The 25,674-nt window shown below is 44.0% G+C and overlaps 2 protein-coding genes across 6 annotated transcripts in view; one reads left to right on the top strand and one right to left on the bottom strand.

Annotated features, from left to right (window-relative positions):
- MAEA (macrophage erythroblast attacher, E3 ubiquitin ligase) overlaps window positions 1–14,966 on the bottom strand; it is a 49,682-nt gene extending 34,716 nt beyond the window's left edge. The window contains exon 1 of one of the 2 annotated variants that reach the window (XM_068679660.1): window positions 14,810–14,966. In XM_068679660.1, coding sequence (XP_068535761.1) covers window positions 14,810–14,956 — 147 coding nt within the window. In that variant the 5' untranslated portion in view covers window positions 14,957–14,966. Of the gene's footprint in view, window positions 1–13,796; window positions 13,951–14,809 lie in introns of those variants that run through there. The other variant, XM_068679661.1, reaches the window with a different exon arrangement.
- Window positions 14,967–15,579: 613 nt separating this feature from the next.
- The window catches only part of CTBP1 (C-terminal binding protein 1), a 227,346-nt gene continuing 217,251 nt past the window's right edge, over window positions 15,580–25,674 (top strand). For 3 of the 4 annotated variants that reach the window (XM_068679652.1, XM_068679651.1, XM_068679649.1), the window contains exon 1: window positions 15,580–15,656. The gene's annotated coding sequence lies outside the window, so the exon portion shown is untranslated. Of the gene's footprint in view, window positions 15,657–20,305; window positions 20,323–25,674 lie in introns of those variants that run through there. The other variant, XM_068679650.1, reaches the window with a different exon arrangement.

The raw sequence follows: 25,674 nt of genomic DNA, 5'->3' as shown, positions 1-25,674 counted from the left end.
GTCCCCCATCCTTTATTTGTCCTACACCTTTACGAAGCAGCCATACCACTGCTACTGATGGCCATTACAGACACATACAGGAGTAGCCTACAGCCTGGTCAAATTTTAGGGCATTAAAGATTTGGACAGAGCTTACAGCAAGCGTTCAGCTGCTCCCAGCACGTCGCTTCCATGACAGCACCAGGACCTGAGACACGACACTCTGTAACTGCAGAGCTCCAACGGCAACGGGAGTTTCAGAATTAAACATTCCGGCACCCCATGCATAATTCATCTCTATCTTATCTTGAAAAAAAAAAGCCCAGGAGAAGTTCTTTCAGGTAGTTACTATAGGCTTGATTGCTTTTCCATTGATCAGAGGCGTAATTTAGCGAACGACCAGATTAGAGAGTGAGGGTCAAGCAGGAAATGCACCTCAGCGTTGTGGTTGGTATGTACCGGGTATGTTTGATTACAAATCTTACAAGTTTATCCTTGCTAATCACTTGTATCAAGTTTGCCTCCATTTTCTTCCTTCCAACTAGCTGCATGCAACAGGTGTCCCCAGGGTCCACTCTCTTTCCAGGCTCTATTAGACAGGATCCTACATAACCATCACAATTCACCATCAGAAATGTGCTGAGGAAGGGTTTAGGTTCAGCATGATGAAGATGAGCCATGGTACTTGCTTGCTAACACCCCACATGTCCTACAACGGGTTGTTCTGATTTGCAGGAGGAGTATTAATGATATCCTGGTGAGATATGAAAGGGCTCCTCCTTCTTTAAAAAGACTGAAATGATCTATTTACGTTTTTTTTTTTTTTTTTTTTTTTCCAATCTCACACTTAAGACCTGAACAAAAAGATAGAAAACCTTTACCACAGGAAGCATCAAGATAAAGCAGTAATTTGCCTTATATAAGCTCCTCTGAAACCCCAGCACCACAATCCCTCCCCTTTATTCTGAAGCCACAAAATAAAACAACATGATGGGCTTGTTAATGCTGCTCACCTATATAACCACCTTTTATTCCACCTTTAGCCCTTGTTTTCCTTCTCCCTTTCCACACACACACAAATATTAGAAGTTTTAGAGCTCCTCCACAGATAGCAGCTGAAGCATAGGGGCACATTATTTTGAATACATTTCATGTTTTTGACTATGAAAACTTGTTTTAAACTCCACAACTTGATGCCAGACAGCATGAAGACAACTCGGTGGTTTTTTTTTTTTTTTTTTTTTTTTTCGGCATTTTCTTACTATTCAATGAAAAATACATTTTCTTCAGTTACCTGCATTTACTGGGCTTAATTTCTGCAAGTATTTTGCTAAGCAGCTTTCTGCATCACACCAAAAAGCAGCTTCAGTCAGCACCTCCAGAAGTTACTACCGATTTGAGGCACTTTTCCTCGACTACCAAAGTGTTTTTGTTTTTTTTTTTTTTTAATTCTCAACAAGCAATTGAACTGGACACAGACCTAGCCAGTTTGAAAGCCTTACCCTTCATCTTCCTTTTCCTTAGTTTCTTATCGGCACGCAAGAGCAGTAACACTTCCCGTTTCCCATGCCCTGTCTCCATTGCATGTAGGTTTCTGGCACAGTCCCTGGTCCTATGACATTTAGAACAACTGGACTTTCAATTTCAGCTGGCATCCTCATACACCGTTCATATTGTGTCTTGGTACAAAAGGTTTTTTCAGCTTGTTTTAGCCACTTCCCCTCTAACCCCCAAGATTTAATATCCTACGTGGAAGAGACTGGGAGTTGAAGTGTTCTACTATATCCTCTACAAGTAAAAACAAATTTATTGCCAAACAATTACACGTAACGTATCAAGGGGAATGACTTTAAGAGTAAAAGGAAATTTGCACAACTGATAAGCTGGTAGTAAATGTTCTTTACCAAAGGTTTTCATAGCTCACTTGGGCACTTGTTTCTTACTATAGAGCTTGCAGTTTGTAGACAATATTTGTAAACTGCAGACTTTGCAGACCTAGATTCTAAAAACACTAAAATGTAGAAGTTGCAACGCTCAACTCCTTACAGAGGACTTGTCTAGGCTCTGCATCTTGACCCCTCGGTTCTGTTTCTTGCTCAGCTCCTGCAGCCTGGAAGGGATCCCAGCGCCCAGCTCCAGTGTGCTCTACCACGGGCCTCTTCAAAATGTTACGGGCTCTGTACCAATAACTGCACTTTTTATTCAAACGATCAAAGTAAGCAGAAGGAAAAAGTAACGAGATGTTTTTGGAAAAATGTAGTTCTGAGAAGATTATTCTTTTATAAAAAAAAAAAAAAAGCGGACACTTTCTGGAGCATGACAACTGCAAATTTTGCTTATCAGCTGCCACAAGCCTGGTAGAGACTTTACATTTTTACCTCAAGTACCATACTGTTACCAAGCCTGGATTAAACGCTTATCCTCTCACCAAGACCAGTTCACAGAACTCAGCTTCCTTTAAAGAAAAATTAAAAAAAAAAAAAGAAAAACTCTACTGAACTTTAAACGCATTGAAATAAAGCTGCAAGAACTGACCAGAAAGTATTTTGGAGAAGCTCAATGCCAGTTTGTCCCAGTCACTAAAGCCTGAAAAACCCACCCCACAGCTGCCTTGCACCACAAGTGCACAGGAGGATACGAGGGACAGATGCAAAGTATTAGCAGGCAGCACATTTGAACTCAGTGTCACTAAATCAAGTCTGCATCTTTTCTTCAACTTCCACAGCTGCAAACACACCAGCTGAAGCATGCACTGAACTGGGTACAACTTCAGGCCGATTGCTCTGAAGATTTAAGTCAGAACAGCCTACACAAGGGTGAAAATACAGCAGGGAAAGTTTTTTTTTTTTTTTTCCCAAGATCAGAGCTTTTCTACTCAAGTTTTAAGGACAGTCTGCTTGGCTGGAGACTTCCACAAGCATTGTGCATGACTGTTTCTAGGTGCTAACTACCAATAGAGAGACAACCACAACTGAATGATCTGATCCAAGTGTTTTCTTCATTTCATTTCTTCACTATGGTTTTACTAAGCCAGAAAACTTTGGTGGAGCATGTTCTGGGACAGCACAACCACCTCTAACTCAAGATAAGAATTAGGAGATGATCCTTCTGGGTCTAAAAGCAGCCTTGAGACTTACATCTGGGTTGTCCGGTTGAGAGGAAGGAAGGGAAAACAGCAGAGCTAAGAACGACAGTAGCAGTTTTTAAGCTTAGACTTAGGAACCCAGCCTTCAGCCCAAACGTGGTCCCCCTCCAGCCCATGAAAGCCAGTAAGACTAGTTCCAAAATTATGAAGGACCAGTGGCTAAAACTGTTCAAATTGTGCAATTGTAGATAATATTTTTTATAAGCCACTTCAAATCTAGCTTCATGATATTTAAAGTGTTCTATCTACAGAATACGTTTCCATCAAAATACATCTTGCAGTAAGCCATTCATTTACTAAATGAGACGATTTCCTTGACTTCTTCTAAATACATACAAAAACTGGAAAAAACAGTATTAAATGCTTGCATAGATTCTATCCTGATGGTTAGCAAACAGTGTATATTTCCCAAGTAGCTATTATCAGACTATAAAAAGAATCAGTACAGAAATATGAAGTTGAAACAGGCAATTCTCTACACAGCATCACAAAATGCACATCCCACATTTTATTTTGCATTAATTGTGTTTAATTAACGAGATTTTCCACTTTTCTCAAAATTTTCTAAATACATCTACACACGCACCTTTAGTACCCCACCCATAAACTGAAAATATAGAAACGGGCTACCCTTAAATATTCTTACCTCAGGGAAATATTCTTAGGCTCATGGAAAATTGGCTTCAAAAACCATGCCATGAGGTGGTACCATCTTTAATCATTAACATTACAGAAAGGGAGAGTAAAATGCAAATCCCCCTCCCCAAGTTACTTAATTACACTGATCAAAGCTCACAAAACTCCAGTGCCTCACAGGCATTGATGGGAATCAGAGCACCGGACTGGACTTCTGCTGCTTTTAGCACCTTGATTTCCACTAAGCAGCTTAAGGACATCTTGAGACCACCACGATGTTTCAGCCCTAATACAAACCATCACCTTCCATGACATACACAGTCACTCTTCATTCCTTAAGCACTGGGGTTTCCAAACCTCCTTTCTCCCAAGCGCAGAACCCTTCAACCACGTGTGAGAAAGAGCAAGATGAATCGTGGCCAGACCTTTGCCGAGGTGTTAACTCATCCTGCCGCAATGGACAAAGCGTGCTGAGTCACAGCTGGAAATCCAGCACTCACCGCCCGCACGGCCAACACATACACCCATTTTATTCAACCAGAGCTCTAACTCATAAGCAGTTGTAATGACAAAAGCTTTATAGACACATCGGCAGCGTAAGGAAGATGAAGTCTACAGAACTGGATGTGTGACCTAGCAACAAAGGGTAACAGAAAGCCTCAGCACTAAATGCCTTCTTTGTCTTGACTTGCAAGGGCTTTTCCCAAGCTCCTGCACCAAGCAACTGAGTCTGGGGAAGAGGTGCTATTCACAGGAGTCTTAAAGACAGCAGGAGATGACTGCAAAGCTGCTGTCATCTCTGAAAGGTCACCATGAACACAGAGTCCTCAACGACCAGAAGGGACAAGCTTACTGCCTCACTTATTGCCAGAAGTGAGAGCTGGAAGATGCAGGAAACTACAAGCTGGTCTTTCTCAACTCAACTCCTGGGAAATTTATGAAAAAAGACTCCAACAGAAGCCACTTCCAAGCTAACAAATGTACTCTGGAAATAGCCAGGTTGGATTTGCCATGAGGAAAATGGTTTGCCTGGTTTGGGTCAGCAAGCTCAGAGGACAACAAACTCAAAGTGCTTGATAACGCTGGATGGTGGAGCTGCCACTGAGAATAAGCCTGACAAGCTGGAGAAATGCACCAAAGACTTCATGAAATTCAACCAAGGCAGAAACCACAGCCCTGCACCTGACACAAGGCAACTCCAGGCACTGGCACAGGCTGCAGAACAACTGGCTAACACCACCTCTGCAGAAAAAGACGTAGAGACGCTACTGGACCCCAAGTTGGAGAGAAGTGAGCACCAGACTTGTGGCAAACTCTAACCAAATACTGGGCTGCATGAGCGAGGCAGTAGCTTGAGAGAAGTAATTATTCCCTATGCTCAGCACTGAGGCAGACTGACTGGGAACATTACGCCTGGTTTTCAGGCCCTTCCCCACTCCACACGGAGGAGACGAGCCTGGAGGAAGGCCACCAAGATGGTGGACACAACACCCAAAGGGGCTGAGAGGGGCAGCCGTGTTTCACCTGCAGAACAGAAGGCTACAGGGAGCTGGGAGAGGCCCAACCTGACAGCAGCCCTCTGCTACCTAAAGGTGAAGGGCACAGATAAGAGCTGGCCAGACTTTTCTCAGCATTACAGAGCAAGGAGGAAGGAGGCACAGCTGACAACTGGCACATAAAGATACGAGCAGCCACACCAGGTAAGACCAGAAGTCCCTCTGCCACAGCATCCAGAAGGGGCACGGCACTTGAAGAGGCAAGAACATGAGGTTACTACTCCCAAACAGTTTATTGGAACTACCTGAGCAGGAGGTGGAGGTTTTATAGCGAAAACATTTCTCACAAAGCCCGCTGGTTGTTGTTGACCTGCAGAACTTGAGCAATCCAACATCCTGTGGTGAGGCATTTCACAGCCGCTTGCACTGTGTGAAGAAACACTTCTGGGTTTTGACTTATCATCTGCTAGGCTCATTTGAAACCCTTTTATTCTTGTTTTGGAAGAAAAAATGAGCTTTCACTGTCTCCTCACCTCACATATTGTCGTTTGAGATTGAAGAGGCCCTTCATTCTTTGAATACAGCCATTCTGTATCTCTAATCACCCTTGGCCTTCTGTGGACATTTTCCAGCCCTTTTTCAAGATGAAACGGGAGAAAACCAGGCTAACTCAGGAGAAGATGAAACTGGATTTTTACTGTTACACAATGAGGGCCTCCATTCTTCCCTTTCCCAACACTTGTCTCTTTATCAGTATTACCCTGAGTGTTCCCAGGAAGCATTCGCTGTAACCCCAAGATCTCCCTAAGGATAATGGTCACTTCAGGCAGGTATTTCACACATGAGACCAGGACTCTTTCCTTCCACAATCACGAACAACTGCACTGCACTACACTACACTTACCTACACTGAATTTCATCTACGATTTTAATGCCCCTTAAATCTCTTGTTGGTCTTCACAGTGCTTCACACTTGAGCTAAGTCTGTAATACATTCATTACTTCAGTATCATCAAGGAAACAAGATCATCTCAGTACTCACTCACTCCTCCTAGCTGGTCAAAAAGCTGAGTATCAGCAGCACTGGCAGAGACCCTTGCCGACTGCTCACGTTAACCTTCTTCCACACAGAGACTGGATAGAGAACCTTGATCTTTAAGCTCTTATCTTTCCCCCACTTACCTACCCACATAAGAACTTCCCTCTTCTCTCCTTCAAGAGTTCCTGGTAAGGGGTAATTCCAAAAAGCAATCAGTAATACTAACAGATTAACCACATATCATTGCCCTCCCTCCCTTTAAAAAAAAATAATAAAATCATTGAAGTCCAGTGTCTCTGGATGGCCCGACTCTCCTTGGGAAGCCCTATTAAATAATGTACTTCATTACATATTTGATTAGGCAGGATAGTGTATGTGCATCAATAAACCATTGGTTGTAAAGGGAAATCAATTACATGTGCTGAGCACCTCTCCAGAATTTTACTTAAGGAAGCAGCAGCTTCAAACAAATGTTTCTATTTCTTCCTTTGTAGCTATCCTAAAAAAATAATCCTCAAGACTTCAGGAAAAAGTGTATTTACCAGCATTTACCACAATTTCCAGAAAAAAAATCCCGAATAAAAATTTCCAGAATTTCCAGAAAACTATGGACACGCGAAGAAAGGATTCTCCCCAGGGGAAATGAGCTTATTTACAGAAACTGGTACATCTTGCATTTCTGTTCCTTTAGAATGTAGGATGTTGAACCAAAGCATAATGTTACTGCATGAAATGTCAAATACCAGCCTGATGTTGCCCGCAAGTTTTCCCAGCTGGCCTACATTAATACTGAAAGATTAAATTACACATGTTTCTTTCACAGCTAATGTTTTGTTAAAAACTTAAGTTAGAGCAAAAACGAGTCTTTATCATCCCACAAGTCTTAAGCCTTATACCAGCCCTTTGGCACACCAGTTCCCAAACTGATCTGGTCCCACCCCACAATACAAACAAGATTCCTTCTTCCCTTATGCACATTCAAGCCTGAAGAGCTCCAAATAAAAGTGTAAAGTAAAGCTCAACCAACCTGTATCTGACCACAACATTAAACAACATTTCTATTCCACAGTGATTGCATATAGGAAACTACTTAAATTGCAGCAAAAAAAAAAAAAAAAAAAAAAAAAAAAAAAAACACTTTGTATAGCTACCATTCACCTATTGGAAATTACAGAGCAAGAGTGATACTTCTAAAAAAAAGTAATCAAAAAAGAGCATAGACAAACATAATTTACATATGTCTAAAGTTTTATAAAAGAACATCCAATTTTCCCCTGGATTTGGCGGAAAGAAGTTAATCAGGTGCAACTTGACCACTGTACCCACTCACAGGCAGGGAACTGCTAACTATAAATTTTGACTTTATAGAAATCTGTATGAATCATCCTTCCTTACCATTACAGTCTCAGAGCTGAATGTAGATATTACTCCTTGCCATGAAGTGTCCAGCTGTTTAAAGACAAATATCTACATTGCATATCTTTTCGAGTGAGCCCAGTCTTGGGCATGAGGGAATTCAAAATGGATTTTTAATTTTTATCAGGTACATTAAGTCAGTTAATTAGTGGGAGCAGGAAGAAAAATATTTAAGAAAAAGAAAATAAGAGTCCTATCAGATTAGGTGGGGGAAACCATTACAGAACTGTGCTCTCCTTTCAAGGGAGAGGAAAAATGATGTGCTTCCTCTCACTTGTCTTAGCTCACGAGGCCTGCAAAGCATCAGAGAGTTGTACAAATCTACACATTTCCAAGTTAATCCAATAGAAGCCTTTCTGAGGTATGAAAAAGCTTTTTCCAATACTATGTATTGTGCCCTTATACGACATTAAGCTTAGCCATAGATAGGTACGGAAGAGAAAGGAAGAGTGATGAAGCTCTCAAACCACAAAAACAAACAAACCACAGAAGCAAAGAGAACTTAGTCCTACTTTATGCAAGGGGAAGAGGAAGTATGAGAATAAAGAAAAAAAGAAACATCTCCTAAATAGTTTGAATATAGACGGCATCGTAAGAAAAGGTAAACTGAGCAAGAAAACACCTTTGAGCATTAAGTTGCATCGTTGAGACCCAAGTAGGTCACCATGCTTACCCTCAAAAGAAAAAGTCCAGGACAACTATTACAAATGATGCCATGTGAAAAATGACACTACAATAAACTGTTACAATTTACCCCACAAATCAGTATTTCTATGCAGAATTACTGAAATCCTGAATGTTTACATTCCTTCCTCTAACTCTTGGATCATTTCAGAGCTGAGATGGCATCACTATTTCTCACTGAACTCATCCAAAATGTAAATTATATCATCACTTATTCACAGAATGAATTCTTCTGATTCACAGCTCTTAACAGTCCCTTGTAGTAATATTTTTTTCCTTGTTCTAGGCAAAATTGGAAAAGGAAGAGAAAATTAAAAGAAAGGAGAAGTAGTGTATATCCAAAAGGAGAGGCTTAGAATAATGGTTAGATTTAGGTTTAATTAGATACAAGCATGAATATGAATCCTTGAAGAGACAGATCAAAACAGAAAAAATAATTGCATAAGCCTAAATGCAGTTGTAGATCACTTGGATTTTTTTAAAAAGTATTAATTTTTTAAAGCAGTTTAAGCTTCCAGCAACTTAGCCAAGTGTTTTACAAAGCCTCTATGTGAGCATACAGAAGTAGCTCACATCCTCACGTGAGCAGGTTGGTGGCCATTTCAGAGCCACGCTAAGGGCATCACAGACCAGTCACTGTCATGACACATGTTGACAGCCACCACCTTGGCCTCACACCTCGTTTAGATCCCTCATTCTCCAAATATTTCTGTTTCAATCACAGTATCACCTCTTTAAATGAAAGCAGTTGTTGCCGTCCTCCGATGTGCATGCACCACCGTGCTACTGGCTGGAGCCTTGAGGCTAGGGATCCTATTTCTGCTCCGATTGCTCCCAAAATAACTGGTTGCAGCTGAAGTGACAGCACTGCACCTAACCCATAATTAAGGATTATTGGTTCAGTAGATCTGTAGCAGGAAATATGAGCGACCAAAGTTCTTCTCCATAGGTTATCTGTATTACTTTAGTTCTCGTTGCAGCGTACAACCCAAGGCAATCCACAGAAGGCTCGAAACCAAAACTGAAGTAGATCAAGAGCAGAATGAATCGGTTAAGTTATTGGGTACCATCATAAAGATAACCTGACAATCTAGCCCTGCTTTATTTAAACGAACAATAACGTAAATCAGATTGGATTAGGTAAGCATCAATACAGCAGATTTCACATTTTGTGTCAGGAAATACAGCCTGAAGTTGTGCTATGTGGAAGTAAACTATGGGAGGCCAAGCACACCGTGATGGCAGCTTCTTAAGTTCACAGACTGATGGCACCGGGTGATCCATGACATCCCATAAGAGCTCCACTCCTACCACCATACATTTTCCTCTTACTACGACAGCTTCAAACATTTGCTAGCTCATCTTTACTACTGTTTTCCAGCGTCTGAAAGCGTTCCCTGCTCAAAGACCCACGGATTTCACAGATATTCTTGCTTTACATCAACATTTGAAGACCCCAACATGTTAGCTACCATGCAGACATTATTTCTGCATCTACAACTTACACAAACAAAACTCGTAAGATCACAGGGCACTGTCCTGTGAAAACACTACAAATCAAGTACGTGGCAACTGTGAACTGTGAATCAGATTAGAATTCACATTGACGATACTAACAGGAGGCCTTCTGCAAAATGTTTGTGAGGATTTTCCTTGAAGTATTATCAGCACACTATTGTGCCTCCAGGAAAAAAAATCAAGCAAACTCCTAGCTGATGGCCTTGACTGCTACTGCCTTTCATACATTTTTTTTCCTTCATTAATCACTTGCAAATGTAGTTTATAAGCTGAGGGCAGGGGTAGAAAAGAGACCAATTCCCACAGGAGCCAACTCCTACTTCAGCTGCCTTCCGATGCTGAACTTCCCCTGAAGTCCCAGAGTTTCAGACTTCCCATGGACCGGAGGCACGTGGAGCCAAGTGCAGGAGAACAGCACACAGAAGATGTCACGCTTGTTTGCTGGCATGCTCCTGGTGTGTTGAAACAGGAAGTGCATTATTCAGCAACATATTAATGCTTGGTATGGACGTCTAAGGCACGCTACGTGAGTCAGAGCACCCAGCCTGAAGACTGATTCAGTGTGAGATACGAGCGTTCACACCGAGCTAGTACAGAGGTGACTTAGTGCTACAGCCAGCTTCAGCCTCCCACCTGACAAGTGTTCACTTTTTTATGCACCACTATATTAAAAGGGCACTGGGTGTTGGAGTTGTATTGCTTCTGTCCTCTTGTTCCACCTATACCACTCTCACTGAACAGCTTCTGCTGTTGTGCGTTTAAAGCTTCGGTATTATGAGCTGTTGAATACTTCTGTCAAAGTACAAAGCCACGCTTAAAAAACAACAAATTCCAGTCAAGCTGATGAAGGCAGGGAAAAATGTAGCATGACTGATTACGCAAAAAGGAATCTTGCACCTTCTCTGCTCCAGCAGGAAGAGGTTGACCCAAACAGCTTGCCAATCTTCACTACTGACCTAGACGATGGTTCTGAGCACACCTTCAAAACACAAAACTTGAAGAAGTTAATAGGTTAGATGGTCGTGCTGCCATTCAGAGGGACCTCAACAGGTCCTGGGGGAATTGAGCAAACAACAACATCATGAGCTTGAGGGAAATGCCAAATCCTGCACTTTGGGAAGGAACAACCACATGTTGGTTAAACAGGTTGGAAAGCAGCTTGGCAGAACAGAACCTGGGGGTCCTGGGGGGGCAAGCTGACCATGGGACAGCAGTGAATCCTTGCAGCAAGAGCACCCAGGTTGTGTTAGGCAGACCGTGGCCAGCAGGCTGTTGAGGAAGGTGAGCCTTCCCCTCTGCTCAGCACAAGTGCAACTCCTCCTGAGTGCCGTGCCCGGTTCTGGGCCTCCAGAACAGACATGGACACGCTGCAGGGAACGCAGCAACAGCCCACCAAGACCGCTAAGAGGTTGTTTAGCCTTGAGAAGAAAAGGCTCAGTGGGGAATCTTATCTGTGTGTATAAATACCTGATGGGGAAAGAAGGCAGAGCCTGACTACTCTCAGCAGTGAGCAGCGAAGGGACAAGAGGTAACAGGCACAAACTGAAATACAGAAAGATTCCATGCGAACAAAGGTTTTTGGTTTTAATCAATAACAGGGTCAAACGCTGGAACAGGTTTGCCCAAAGAAGCTGCAGTATCCACCTTGGAGATATCCAAGGCCACACTGGACACAGTCCCGAGTGACCCATTCCAGCTGAGCCTGCCACATGCAGAGGATGCTGGAGTCACCTCTCCAAAGACCCTTTCCAACCACAGTTACCCTGCAAGTGTGTGAAGTCGGGCCAGAAACAGCACGTGCTTCGTAATGCTGTTCTGCTATCTGTCCCCCTATTTAGCGATCAGGTAAACCTGGTATTTCCAGGAGAAATTCACATCTGATTAAGTCTGCTGCCAGAATTCCCCTGCCACAGCTGCCAACAAAAGAACCCCATCAGCTGCACTGAGATGATGCTCAAGCATTCTGCACTTCCACAGCTCTCATTTTGATCTGTCTTTTTCTTGAAGCAGTTACAGCACAGCTAACCCTAAACTGCTGCCAACGAACAGCCCAGATTAAAAAAAAAAAGACACATGATCATCTTTTTCTTTCAGGTCTTCCATGGTGCACTTTTGGGGTCTTATTGCACTCCATTTGCTGGTTCAGTTTAACAATTATTCACACTTGTTAAGGATACGGGGGCATTATCTGGTTTCCTGTCATCACTTGGTTATTAGTGTTCCAGCAAAGAACTACGGTAACAGTGTTTGCATTCATTCCTTTTTTAAATTGCCAGCTTTCACGTTATATCCTCTCAGAGGAGGCCAGCACAGCTCTCTAGGAGCAGGCTCCCCCTCCCAATGCCACAGCACTTTGAAGGAAGAATAGCTGGCAACCTCCTTGTCCTTGACAAGGGAGGAGAGACGTGGGGGAAATATTCAAACATTATTTTGTACAGTTAAATAGCTTGCCTGGATTCATCTGAAGAAGTCAATTTACTTCTCCTGAGCTGAACCGCTCTAGAACAGCTGAAGCATTTCCACTTCTGCAGCAACCACAATTTAGCTATGGCAAAGGGATTTCCCTTTGCAGTTTTAAGCACTCTTTCACATGAAAGGCACTCTGGAGAACGTACTGTAAATGCAGAGCTATTACACAACCATCATCTAGCGATGCTGGCATGAGGAAGCTAGAGGGAGGAAACAGGAAAGATATAAATACAAGTCTACAATCTTTCATATTTCACTTACATCAGGGAAAATCACCAGCCTCCAAAGTTCCAAGAAAAATATCTGAGCCACTGTGTTGGTGACCGTAATTAAAAAAAAAAAAAGATCCGTATTCATTTCACGTAACTGGAAATAAAAATTCACAGAGGCTCGGTCCTACAGAAACTTTTAGGCACCTACCTCCTACCGAACAAAATGGAATTTGGGATCAATGTACTTCAGTAGACTTCAGCCTTTAACGCTCATTTCTCCTTGCTGCTTTTTCACCTCCACCACTAAAACGCTTTGATACATGACTCACAGTTAACAACACTTAAGAGGACACATTCAAGGGATTTCAGCAGACACTATTCTTGAAGATTTCTTTAAAAACAATGAAAAATGCTACTAAAGATTACAGAAACAACCCAGAAGTGGAATGGGTGCTGGGAAGAATCCACAAACATCAGCTGTCCTAGGAAATAGAAGAGTTTCAGTGCAAGGGTGTCTCACCCTTCTACTATTTAGCCTCCCAACATTACAAACAACATTCCATTCTCTGATGTATATTTTTGTTAAGATTTTTTTTCGGGGGGAAAGCATGCTTGGGGAAACGTAAGAATTAGTCCAAAATATTAGCCAGATTTTAAATGGCTGGCACCTTGACAACTCATCTTAAGTCATAACCAAGAAAACAAGAACTCGCTGATCCTCACTGCCAGCAATTTTTCAGGAATGTAACAAGAAAAGCTGTGATAACAACTGGACTACATCTGAAACGTGGCCATGAAATGATCGTCTTAACTCTAAAGGCCTTCACATTGTTCTGGCCATGGAAGGTGCTAGAGTGGTCTCTAAACCTAATTTAAATTTTTAAGTCTGACAGCGCCAGATTTAAAGAATATCATCATGACAGAAAGAAGCCTTCGTGCGTAGAAACGTGAATCGAGATTTTGTCGTTGTCCTGCTTCTTGGAAATAAGTAGAAAGCCAGGAGGGTGGAGAACGAGGACATGCACAGGAAGAACATGGCTAAAAAGCCTGCAAAACAAACACTGCAGAAAGCACACAGCACTTACTGTGTGAAAGTGCAGCATGAGCTCAGCATAACAAAGTTTAGTCTGCAAAGCACCTTCTATGCATGGAAAAGAAAGAAGGAAAAAAAAAAAAAAAAGAAAACACGTTGATACGCCAACCTGGGAGATGCTTAAATAAGCATTTTGCAGAACAGAGCCTTCTCCTAGCTCCCTCCCACAGCCGGAGCTATTAATTGGGTAGACCTCCGGTACAGCCGACACCAGACTTCAAACAAAGGTTTCCATTGATTCCTACGAGCATCTTCCTTCCACTTCAACAGTTCTGGGAGGCGATGACCTTAGCGCTCAGCACCCAGTCCTTCCTTCGCCTCACAATACCTGGGGGGGAGCAGCCAGGGGAACCCACCGGCCCTCGGGGGTTGCTCAGCACCCTCCGAGCTCTCAGATCCTCGCTCGCTGGGCTCAGCCGCCTCACCAGGCCTGCAGCACGTCCGTCCCTTTTTGTCTTTCAGCTCATCCCCACCTTCGGGGAGCCAAGGAAGGATCCATCTTCCCCCCCCAACCCCAATCCCAAACCCAACCCCACAGCAGCACGCCCCCTCCCACCCTCCCTCCCTCCCTCCCTCCATCCCCATCCCCAGCAGCCTCCCCAACCCAACCGCACCCCCCTTAAACCCCTAAAACGTCCCCACAGCGCCCAAATTTTCCCCCCACAGCCCCCAACCGGCGCCCATTTTGTCACTCGGGGGGGGGACGGGGACGGGACAGCGGGGGAGGATGGGGACAAGGAGGGGGGGGTGGCACGGAGGAGGATGGGGACAACGGGGGGGGGACACCGAGGGACCTCCCCCGTCCCCTGGGAGCTGCCGGGGAGGGCTGAATATTCCGGGCACGTCCCTCAGCCCCGCCGCAGGGGGAGGGGACGGGGAGAAGCGGCGGTGGCAGCGAGCTGGAGGCCGAAGGAGGAGGCTGGGGGCGAGGCTGGGGTTGAGGTTGGAGCCTCCCAACCTCTGTGAGGAGATGTGGGGGTTTGGGGGGGGGGGGGGGGGCACCTCCGCCTCCTCCTCACCGCCGCTCACAGCCGGGCGAGCTTCGCCTTCTACCGTGTTAACTAAGGGAAAGGAGGAGGAAATAAAGAAATAAAAGGGGGGGGGGGAAGGCCAGCCACCCACCTTGAGAGTGGGGTACTCCTGCACCTTCAAAGTCATTGAGAGCTGAGCAGCTGATTCCTGCACCGCCATCTTGGAGCAGGCAGCAGCCGCCCCCCCCTCAGCCGCCTCCTCCTCCTCCCGCCCGCCTCCCCCCGCCGCGCGGCGCATGCCGGGTAACAGCGGCCCCCTCCCGCGCGGGAGGGACGAACCAATGCCGTTCCCCCCCCCTGTCTCCCCCCTCCACCCGCCATGGAGGTGGTACGCTCCACGGGGAGGAGGGGGGGGAGAGAGGAGGCGGGGTGGGGAGAGCCAATGGGGGCGGGGCTCTCAGGCGCGTGTTGGCGCCGCCTCCCGGGATGTGAAAGCGCGGCTGGTTGGGTGGCGCGGTGGGAGAGGGCGGGGCCGCGCGGAAACGCGGACAAATCAAATGTCGGAGATGAGGGTTACGGCACTAGGATGGGCGGGGTTTTTCGGGGTGACGGACAGCGCGCTGCCCAATCGCAACGGGCGGTGCGCACTCGCCGCCCAATCAGAATAAGCCGTGGAGCGGGGTGGGCGGGGCTTAAAAGTAAATTTTCCTGGTGACTTGAAACGGCCGTTTGGACACCCCCATGAGGTGTCCGGGAAGGGGAGGGGCGGGGCGAAGCGGGGCGGAGCCCTTGACGGACGGGCCGTCCGACCAATGGTGTGACTCCGTTCTTCTGACGGGCAGGCGCTTGAGCGAATGGGGCGGCGCGGTTGAGGCGAGAGGGCGGGGCGGCGGGCGGCGGCGTGTATATGGGAGGGGATGGAGGGAGGGGGCCGCCCCTGGTCCCGCGGGGAGGAGGGAGCGGGTGAGAGGCGGTGAGGCGGCGGAGGTTTAAATAGCGTGAGTCCCCTTCCCCTCGGCTCCCTCTCCCCGCAGGGCTTCTCCCCTTCCCCCAGCTGCTCGAGACCCCACAGAGCCCCCCGAGCGTGCCCGCAGGGTGAAAGGGGCCCGATCCTGTGGGGCGTCCGGGGAGTAAAGCACCCTATGAGTATCAGTGGTGGGTGTAAAGGGGGAGTAAAGCACCCCATGAGTACCGGGGGTTGGTGTAAAGGGGGTGTAAAGCACACGGAGTGCCCTTGTTGGTGTAAAGGGGGAGTAAAGCACCCCATGAGTACCGGGGGTTGGTGTAAAGAGGGAGTAAAGCACCTCCTGAGTCCCCATGCTTGGTGTAAAGGGGGAGTAAAGCACCCTATGAGTATCAGTGGTTGGTGTAAAGGGGGAGTAGAGCACCCCCTGAGTGCCGGGGGTTGGTGTAAAGGAGGAGTAATGCCCCCCTGGAGTCCCCGTGGTTGGTGTAACGCGTGGTGTTGTAGGGGAATCGCGTGGCGGTGTGCTCTCAGTGTCCCACGGGGAGCTGCTCACACGAGGAAAAATAATAAAAAAAAAAAAGTGAAGTTGCTGGTGGTAAACTGCACGGGAAGCACTAAGTGCTCGCTTCAGCTCTTTGCTGCGCCCAGCAGAGATGTTTCAGGTCGCATCTTTTTGGGGTTTGGGGTCCTAATGAGCCCCCTGAGCTGGCTGCAGGTGCAGTCACCGCGGTTCTGCGCTCTCCAAAGTTTCTGGTGATGGGATTTCCAGGCTGCAGGAAGCTAGGAAGGTGAGCACAAGTGTATCTAGGAAGATAAAGCACCCTTCTACAGTCTGAAAAAGCAAGTTGTTTTTAGTACAGGTTGCTTTTCTAGGGTATTTGGTAACGTTACCTATTACCATAGGCCTGATTGCACCGAGCACATCTATCCCACACAAAGGGCTGGTGGTAAATAAAAGAAAACGTGTGCAGCCGTAGAGCTGGGTGTTAGATCTCTTCAGTTTTTTCCTGTGAACTGTTTGTGTTTACTCTCAGCTGGCCTTCAGGCTCACACTGCCGTAATCAGCAAACTTATGCCGAAACATAATTTGCCAAGCCTGCACCAGGTGTGAAGTCTTGGTTGAAAAGGTGTATCAGTAAAAGCGTTTGCCTTACTTACACCTGGGATTAACGTTCATGTCTAGGCACGATCTGGGGGCTGGATTCTGCAAGAGGATTTGTGTAAGGAGGATTTTGCCTCCACAAAGGCTCTATGCAGGGAATGGTTCACCTGGGCTCGTGGAGGGGAGGACGGGAAACTTCTCTCTGCTGTTGCTGTATTTACAGACTTAATTACGGAGCAGTGTGCATTCTTCCTGTTGTTCCTGTCTGCTTTACATATTCTGTAGGCTAATATTTACGGGGGAATATGCTGTCTGATGCTCCTTGCCATTGATGTTACTGAACAGCTTGAACTAGCATTGAACTCTTCCAGGGCACATGCAGGGACTGAAGGAGTGTGACTTGAGTGTGACTTTTGTGCGGTTCACTGATTTGTTCGTATATTTGTCCAAAAATCTTATTTACACAGGTTTTTGAGAAGTAAAATGTTAGCGGTTCTTTTTGATATTACAGTAACTATTGTGGTGTAACACAGGTATTTTGTGGATATAGGTTATGTGCTCGGACTGTACCTGTCTTAACACCGGAAAATTATTGGCGATGGTTTGTCAGATGTTAGTAACCAAAGGTACGGGGCTTACTGGAACAGATGGCCAAGCAACCATCATGTCAGAGAAAACAGCATGTATGCCATGTATTCTTAGTTTAACACAAGAGGGAGCATGTCTAATCTTTAACCTTTAAATATTGCAACTTCAGAGAGGAAGCTTTAATTGTTGAGTGTCAGCTAATTTATGTTCTAGGCTCCGTGTGCAAATATTGATACAACCTATTCATATTGCTGGCATGTTTTCAATTTCAGGTTGTAGCTGTTGATTTGTAATAGGAATGCTGGCCTGCTAAATGTGGAGATGAAAACTACACTGATCTTTTGAACTTGTTAAAATCTGTAGGTTTCTGCTGAATTGAGCAAAATATTTATGGTTATTGTTATTCAGGGGTATGGTTATTCATATACGGAGGTTGTACTTTGTTCTTTCATATTAGGTTAATAAATGTCTTTTGCTTAACCTACCTTACGAAGTTATAAAGCCCAAGTTTAATTTAATTTAGTTTAATTACCAATGCAACTTTGCTTTTACAGTTCTTGTAAATTCTACTGGCTCACTCTTAAACAGGAAAGAGAAATTTGGATTTACTAAAGGATTGTGTAAGATAACTTATTTTTTTCTATGTCCCCTAGTGGTATAAACAGAATCAAAATCAGCTTCCATTTTGTATTTATTGTCATTGTCCAGTTGAATCATGACTTATTAATGCTTGTCCTCGTTTAGTATTTTATTAATGTGTATTAGTGATTAGTCACAATTAAGCAGTGTGCAGAATCCTCTAAACTTTAAGGAGAGCCTTATGTGTGTAAAGTTATCTTCAGTGTTTCCAGTTGTTTTTTTTTCTCCACTTTGCTCCAGGTTAATGGTGAGAGATAGATGTCTACTGCTAAGCATTTTTTTTTTCAAATTACATGTTTTTTTTTCAAAACTTTAAATACTTAATATGTTATTTGGTAGAGCAAAGTGGAACCCTGAGTGAATACTCCTATGGATCGAGATTTACTCCACTTGCCTGTCTTTCCTTGTTGTGGACATCACAGCCCCTGTAGCAGGGTGGCAGAAAGGAATGTGTGCCTCCATCACTTCTCATCGTAGCACATGAGGGTGGTGTAAGCCAGTGGTAGGAATTTGTGTTGTGCTGGGCTGGGTAGGAGCACGTGTTGCCCCACAGGCATGGAAGAGCTATCTTCCCCTGGTTGGATGGGTGGTGATGGGACTGTCTGTGTTACATAGAAGTCTTCACTGTATTCTTCTGGTGAGTTATGATGTATTGAAGACCTTGCTTTTCATGTCTGTTTTTTTCGTTTGAAGATGGAAGAAATGTGTTGTTTTTTTAAATTGCATCTACTGTACGCAGTATTGTTTATAAGGTGTTAATATCAGGGTAGCTTATCTTCAAAATATACATAGCAGCTAATTTGTGTTAGCAAGGCAGGAATGTGAGGTGACCTATACTAATCTCAGATACCTTTAAATATTTGGGAAGTGTTAAAATTTTTAGGAGATGAATGAGGATTTGGGAAATGTTTGCCTTGAGTATTTTAAGACAAACCCTACTGGGAAAATTGATGCTTTACTGAGTTACTCACAGCAACAAAGCATTTTAAAGGGATTGCTCTGTGTAAATGGATATTGTTTGATTTTATAGAATAGATGTGAAACAGAACTGCGGCATCAGAAATTCACAGAGAGCAGGGAGACTCCTTTCGATGAACAACTGTTGATGCGCTGGGTTTTGTCAGGACCAAATGAGCTGCCTGTTGCTTTAGATACTTTTCAGTCACAAGGGGCAAAACTTGGACTTCGGTTTCTTGCCCAGCAGACATAGCATGTTAAACACTTTTACATTAAATGCACGTCTTGATTTTAAGTGAAATTACTAATGTAGCTGTAGAGTTCTTGTTTTGGTATTGTACCTGTTGAGCTTGTAACTGAGAAGTGTGTCTGGGTTGTGTAAACAGGCGGGAGAAGGTGGTTTTATGTCTGTACCTGACAGGAAATTTTATACCCCTTTGGTGTAAAACCCCAGCAGACCCCAAATAAACCCATGGCCAGCCGACCCCACTCCAGTTGCACCAGTGGGTGGTGACTGGGAGAGATGGTGCTGCTGTGGCACCGCTTGAACACCAACATCAAGCACTAACTGGGGGCGACTGCAGGTAGTTTTCTTGAGTCAGAATGATTATAAGGACACTTGTGAGAGCTACCTGGCTATGGGCTCAGCAGTGGGGTCCCAGGACGGGACCTCATTGCCCTCAGGAGCCGGGTGCTCAGCACAGGCCTGGCCTGGGCCCAGTCAGCGGCGTGAGCAGGCCCTGGGCCGCCCCGGGCCGCGCGGTGCCTGCCTCTCTGAGGCATCACGCAAAGCAGCCTCATTGTTAGTTTGCTTCCACAAATTAATAAAATAAAGGAGGGTCAAAATACACAATACAAATCAATTTCTCAAGAATTTTTATTTTAAATAGGGCTCTGTTTGCATTACACCCCCTCATCCACCCCCCCCCCCCCCAGCAGCATGTGGGACGTGCTGCACTGCCAGAGCGCAGCAACTCTCGGACTGGTCTAAATGGGTGGTTTAAAATGAAATCCCATGGGGTGGGGGGGCACCTGTGAGCTTTTTTTATTATTATTTTTTAAGCCGGGAGGGATTTCTTTTCACTTTGAGTCGCAGCCCGCTGAAAAATGGGGGGGCTTAGAAAGAAAGCGCTGACACAGCCCCAACTCCAGAGCGGTGCCCTCGGTGCTGCCGCAGCAAGTGCCCGGGCAGCGCCGCCTGCTCCCCTGGCCTTGTGCTTCGCCTTCCTTCGTCTGGGTGCATTTTTAACTTTGGGAAAGTTTGCTATTATTTAAAGCCCGGAGCGGGTGGGCAGCGCCGAGGAGCGGGGCTGGAGGAGCATGGACTTGTTCATCTCAGCCTGATCTTGTCAGTAGCAGCAGAGCAGAGGGAGAGAGGGAGAGGAACTCCGGCTGGGGCAGCGCTCCAAAGGTTTGTCTGTTATTTTTATACCGAAATTACGCCTTAGTCGCCAAGTATTCGGCGTGCGGAGCGGTGCTGGCGATCTGTGGCTTCGATACGTGTGTGTTTAGCGGCGGGGGTGGTTTGCCAGAGAGAAGATTTGCCTCTGTGTGTGTGTGTGTGCCGGCGAGAGCGAGTGTGTGTTGCGAGCGGGGAAACGCTGAAGAAGAAGAAACCCTGTTGGTTCTCCATGCAAATGACCGCTTTGGTTGTAACAAAAGCCTTGATGTTGGGCTTGGAAAAATGATCTGACAGTGTAACAACCCCAGGCCACTTTCGCCATGTTTTTGTTTATTCATGTTTCATTCCCTTCGCCGTAGCTATCGCCCAGATGTTTCCCATTTTCCCCGTTTTTACACCGTTGAGCCTTTTCGGAGTTAGCAAGGGAAATGTGTGAAAGAATGTTAACAAAACAGCGAGGTGGTGCAGATGTTTATACTTTAGTTCTTGCGCTCGCCGATACTGGCAGAGGGATACCGTGCATATGAAGGAACGTAAGAAAGCATCTGCTTTAACTAGCGAGCTCGTAATTTCCAAATGTGCCCATTGTAACTTGAATTTTCGCATAAACAGCTGAAGTGAGCACATCCCCGGTGCAGTGTGGCTGGTCCAGATCTCATTTGTTTGCTACTGTTTTTTTTTTTTTTGGGGGTGGGGGGGGGGGGGAGGCTGAGGGGGAAGGCGAGTAAGAACAAGGAAAGGAATATCTGTGACACAACATGTATGCTCCTAGATAAACTCCTGCCATCGCAGAGTGCCTCTAAATATTTGAACAGCTTCTGTGAAGTCAAATAAAATTGGTTACCATGAGAAACAAAAAAAAAAGTCTAATAGAACAGTTGAGCACGCTAATGAAAACCTGAATGTAAAATTGTTTCAGAATCATTCCAGGAATTGAATTAGACAGCAAATCTTTTTAATAACAGTCATAGTAACACGTTTAAACATTTTAGCTTCTGAGATCCTGGAAAACAACACACAGGGTACAGAAATAGCAGGGGTGGATGGTTTCTTCTCTTACTGTCGCATAAATTGAAACGTAATTGTCTACTAATGATATTAAAATCAGTCTGTTTTCAGGATTTTATGCTTGTTGAACATATCGAGGCATACACAAATAAAATCTTTAATCTTAAAGGACAATGATTCAATGTCCGGACCCAGTGGTTAAATCAGATGTGGTAACTATGGTGAGAGGTAAAGTTACTTAGCTTCTCACAGCCCATGCATATGTGGATTTCTTTTCGTATAATGGAGATTAAGGAGAAAAGGATTAGAGAATCTAAAGGGAAATTTTGAGCAGGAGACCTGTAGCCTTGCTCTGGGAATTAGCACAGAGGAGGCTTTTAGAACAGAGGCAGGATGGAAGTAAACACTCTCTTGTAATATATATTGATGATAATTCTAGAAAGGAGTCTTTCTGCTTGGGAATATCTACAGCAGCTCACACGTACAGGAATGAAATCAATCCTCTGCATGTGAAAATAATCCTCCCACTCCAACAAAAACAAATAAACAAAACCCAAGGGTGGATCTTTGCATTATACCAAGTGACAGCAAGAAATCAGGTGAAGTCTGATATTCTGAATTAACTCGTTTTAGGCTCCTGCAGAATAAAGCAATATTGATTATTTGGACTGCATGGCATTCCTATTTTTCAACACGCATGTCATGTGTATTTTGCTTTTTTTTTTTTAATGAAGTACTTCAAAATAGGTGGTAATATGGAGTGGAAAATAAAACTAGCTTAATATTTTAGCTAGTAAATATGGGGGGTGTTTGAACTGTAGCCAGAGGGACTTTGACCTTGTTCCTGGTTTTCCTTGAGTTGAGAGGTGCGGTGTTACCCTGGGCTTTTCAGGAAGGAACTTGAGGTTGTGCTGATCAGCTCAGAGGGATATGGGAAGTATTGCCGTGCTGGTATGAGTCGTATGGTCTGAGAGAGCCACCAGGGTTACTAATTAGGAAATAGCTATTTGGTATGTTTTGGAAACAGAGCTGTGAGAGGTCAGGGTTAATTTTGAGTACAGAGGGACCATTTCTCACACTGTAAGTGCATGTGCTATTACAGTGCAGAGATATCTTGGAGATAAGAGCTATGTTCAGCTTTCTAGTAATAGAGGTTAAAACTTAGCAGGTTTTAGGCAATGTAGTAGAAACATCTTTATTAAAATACTTTAAAGTTTTGAATTTTTCCTCCCAACTAACACAATGGTTAAAAAAAAAAAAAGCAACAAACATCCCTTAGGAGAAAGCCACAGGGGAACTAGGAGTTCAGCACAGTTTATACACTGGATGTTAAAACTTTTAGGATATTTGTAGATTTGCTAGGAAACTTTTAGCCTTTTGTGGGTCATAGTCCTGCACTTTCCTTTCTCAACTGTTGTCAGCGTGTGCTACCAAATACCTGTTTGGGGGAGTTTTGAGGGTTTGGGGGGCTGCATTCACTATGACAATACAACAGTGTGTGTTCAACCTGAAAAGGGAGTGGATGTTTCTGGACTTCAGGCACACTGAGAAGTAATAGGCCCAACCTCTGGTTAACTCACATTCATTGCAAATCTCTTTCACAATGGAAATGACAACTCCGAATGTATTGATTTTTGTTTTTAAATTGTCATTTATTGAAAAGTATTAAAACCCCACTATTTATATTATGCCTTAATAGGGAGATAGTAATAGAAATCTTTTTCTTTTCCCTGTAGACAATATTTTGCTTTTTTCTTTCGTTGGAGTTGACACTTGAATGGACTTGCACTTTGTTATTACATTAATAACAATTATTATTTCAGATGAGATTTTTCATTTATATAAAGACTGTTATTTTATATTGAAACAGAAAGCTTCCATACACTGGAACAAAAATCAGATATAGCCATTGATACAAGACAATTTCACTGTTGAACGTATTTTCAAATTGCTTTATCATTTTTCTCAGTTAGGATGAACCAAATTGAAGAGAGAGACTTGATTTTTCAGGTACAGGATGCTGTAAACCCTAATGGGTGGGGTAGGACAGCAGTGAAATCAGTAAAAGTACTGTCTTCCTTGCTTTCCTATCAGGTTAAGTCAATTTACCTTTGTCTTTAGAAGGCTTATGAGGCAATTCCATCTTAAAGTACTTGAACTGATGAAGTTTTGAGACAAGCCATATTTTATTTTAGAGGGCCACACATCACCAGTGGGTGGTGGATGCTCCTGTAATGCTTTTATATCTGCAACAAAAGTCATTAAGCACTTAAAAAAAAATAATAATCACTAGTGATATTAATAATGAAGTGTTTCCAGAAAAAAAAATAAATCTAGATGAGAACAGAGCTGTTGAGGTATTTCACAGAATCACAGAATTTCTAGGTTGGAAGAGACCTCAAGATCATCGAGTCCAACCTCTGACCTAACGCTAACTGTCCCCACTAAACCATATCCCTAAGCTCTACAGGAGACTGTTGCTAATTTTGAAGTTTTCTTGGTAGCTGAATACCAGGTTAGTGTTTTGATAGTCTGTCAATACCCAATATCAATCTCTGTCAAAGTTTAGGACGAGACAAGCTAGTTGGCTTGCTCAGCTGTTCTGTTGGGACTCAGCCAGCAGTGTAGTGTAGCAGCATTTTAGGATGTTGGGGGGGGGGAAAGGGAACTCTCTGCTTCCCAGTAAAACTATTTACACGAGCATGGGAGAATTTGTGGCCTTCTCAGTTGCATTTGTAGATTGCAAAAATGAACAAAGCAAGATTGAGAATTCCAGCTCAAACGGCTATGTTTGTGCTTGGCCTCCAACAGCTGAATAATTTCACTGAAGTCTTTGGGTCTACAGAAGTGAAGAAGGGCTTTCAGGATGAAATTTTACAGTATTTATGTTGTTCTCCTCGAGTGTGGCCATGGAAATTCTCCAGTGCAATGCAAACTCTTAGCTGTGCAGAGGTCTTTGAGAGATGGTTCTCACTCCATTTGCACTTCATCTAAAGCTCTGTAAATTGGTTTCAGGTGCTGTGTGGGGTGTATGGAACAGCTTAGTGCTCTAAGAGTGTGAAGGGAAGTTTGGAAGGGGTTAGAGTGAACTGCCAGCTTGTACAGGTTATTCCTCACAGTTTGCATTGGTGATTTGCCAAGGACTGATATATTATCAGCCTGAGAAGAGTACCTTGCCTGAGAACAGCAGGTAAATATTAAATTTCGATGATAAAATTTAAGAAAGCGTAGTTGGAAATACAAATTGCATTTCAAAATTCAATAGTTTCCTTCAAGTGTTTCTCCCCTGAAATGATCTGTTGGTATCTTCACCTTTGGTAGCTCTCAGAGTTGGTATTTCACTGCTGAAAATGATCGTTTGCTGCTCTCTGCTTTTGGTGTAGTTGAAATAGCCCCAGACACTTCAAACAACAAAATAAAAGGATATTTTAAAGAGCAAGATTTTGTTCTGAAAACACTTCAGAATCTTAAACAAATTTCTCAAACAGTTTTCCATTTGACAGGAATGTTTTTTCTTCATTTGGAGAACAAGCCAATATGGCTTAGTTTGTGAAATTGTTTATACAACGGTATTTTCTGTCTACGCGGTGCCTGGAATATGTCTTAACACATACATAATAGGATAAATAAAAGTTTTTGTATCCAAACAGCTTCTGTTTATCTTTCTGAGGAAGAAGCATGTGTAGGAAGAAGGGATTCTTTCAGCTTTGGGAAACTGAGTGCGTGCTCTATCTGGTAGATTAGGACATTTGTTAGCTTGGTAAATCTTAGAGCCTCAGCTATGTGACAGTTTCCTCTTCAAATAATACAGATTAGGTGTTTTTTTTTGTGTGTGGAAATCATTCTAACTTTTGCTTTGTTAATGCATTTCTCTGCATTTCTCAGGTAACCACGATGGGTTTTGTGAGGGAAGTTAAGCAGTGAGGTTGGTGTGAAGTGGTAGTGCCTGTACAGGTTGGAGCATCTGCCCTGTGTTTTGTAAAGAAGGAATGGCAGTCTGAAAGCTTTTGCATGCCCTTTTTTTTGGGTAGAGCTGTCCCGGTCTTTCTTCTTTCTCCTGCTTTGCTTCCCAATACTCCTCCAAGAAGAACATGGCATGACATTTTCTTACATCTTTTCAACTGTCAAACGTGTGGGTATATCCTCTTCTTCTTCTGTACCTTGTTTATACTGCAGTGTGACAGAAAAGTAGAGGTAGAAGTTGATAATAAATTAATATATTACTCTAAGTACTTTTAAGCATATTATCTTTTTTTTGAATATCCACTCTTTCACCCTCTGTTGCTGCTGTGAGGGAGTGATATCTGTGTCACAGTCATTCTGTCTTTTCAGTGTAAGTGATGCGAATATGGT

The sequence above is a fragment of the Anas acuta genome, chromosome 4 (genome assembly GCF_963932015.1).
Source record: "Anas acuta chromosome 4, bAnaAcu1.1, whole genome shotgun sequence".
NCBI lineage: Eukaryota > Metazoa > Chordata > Aves > Anseriformes > Anatidae > Anas > Anas acuta.
Note: the sequence above shows the minus strand (reverse complement) of the source record. Positions and strands in the feature narration are given on the sequence as shown.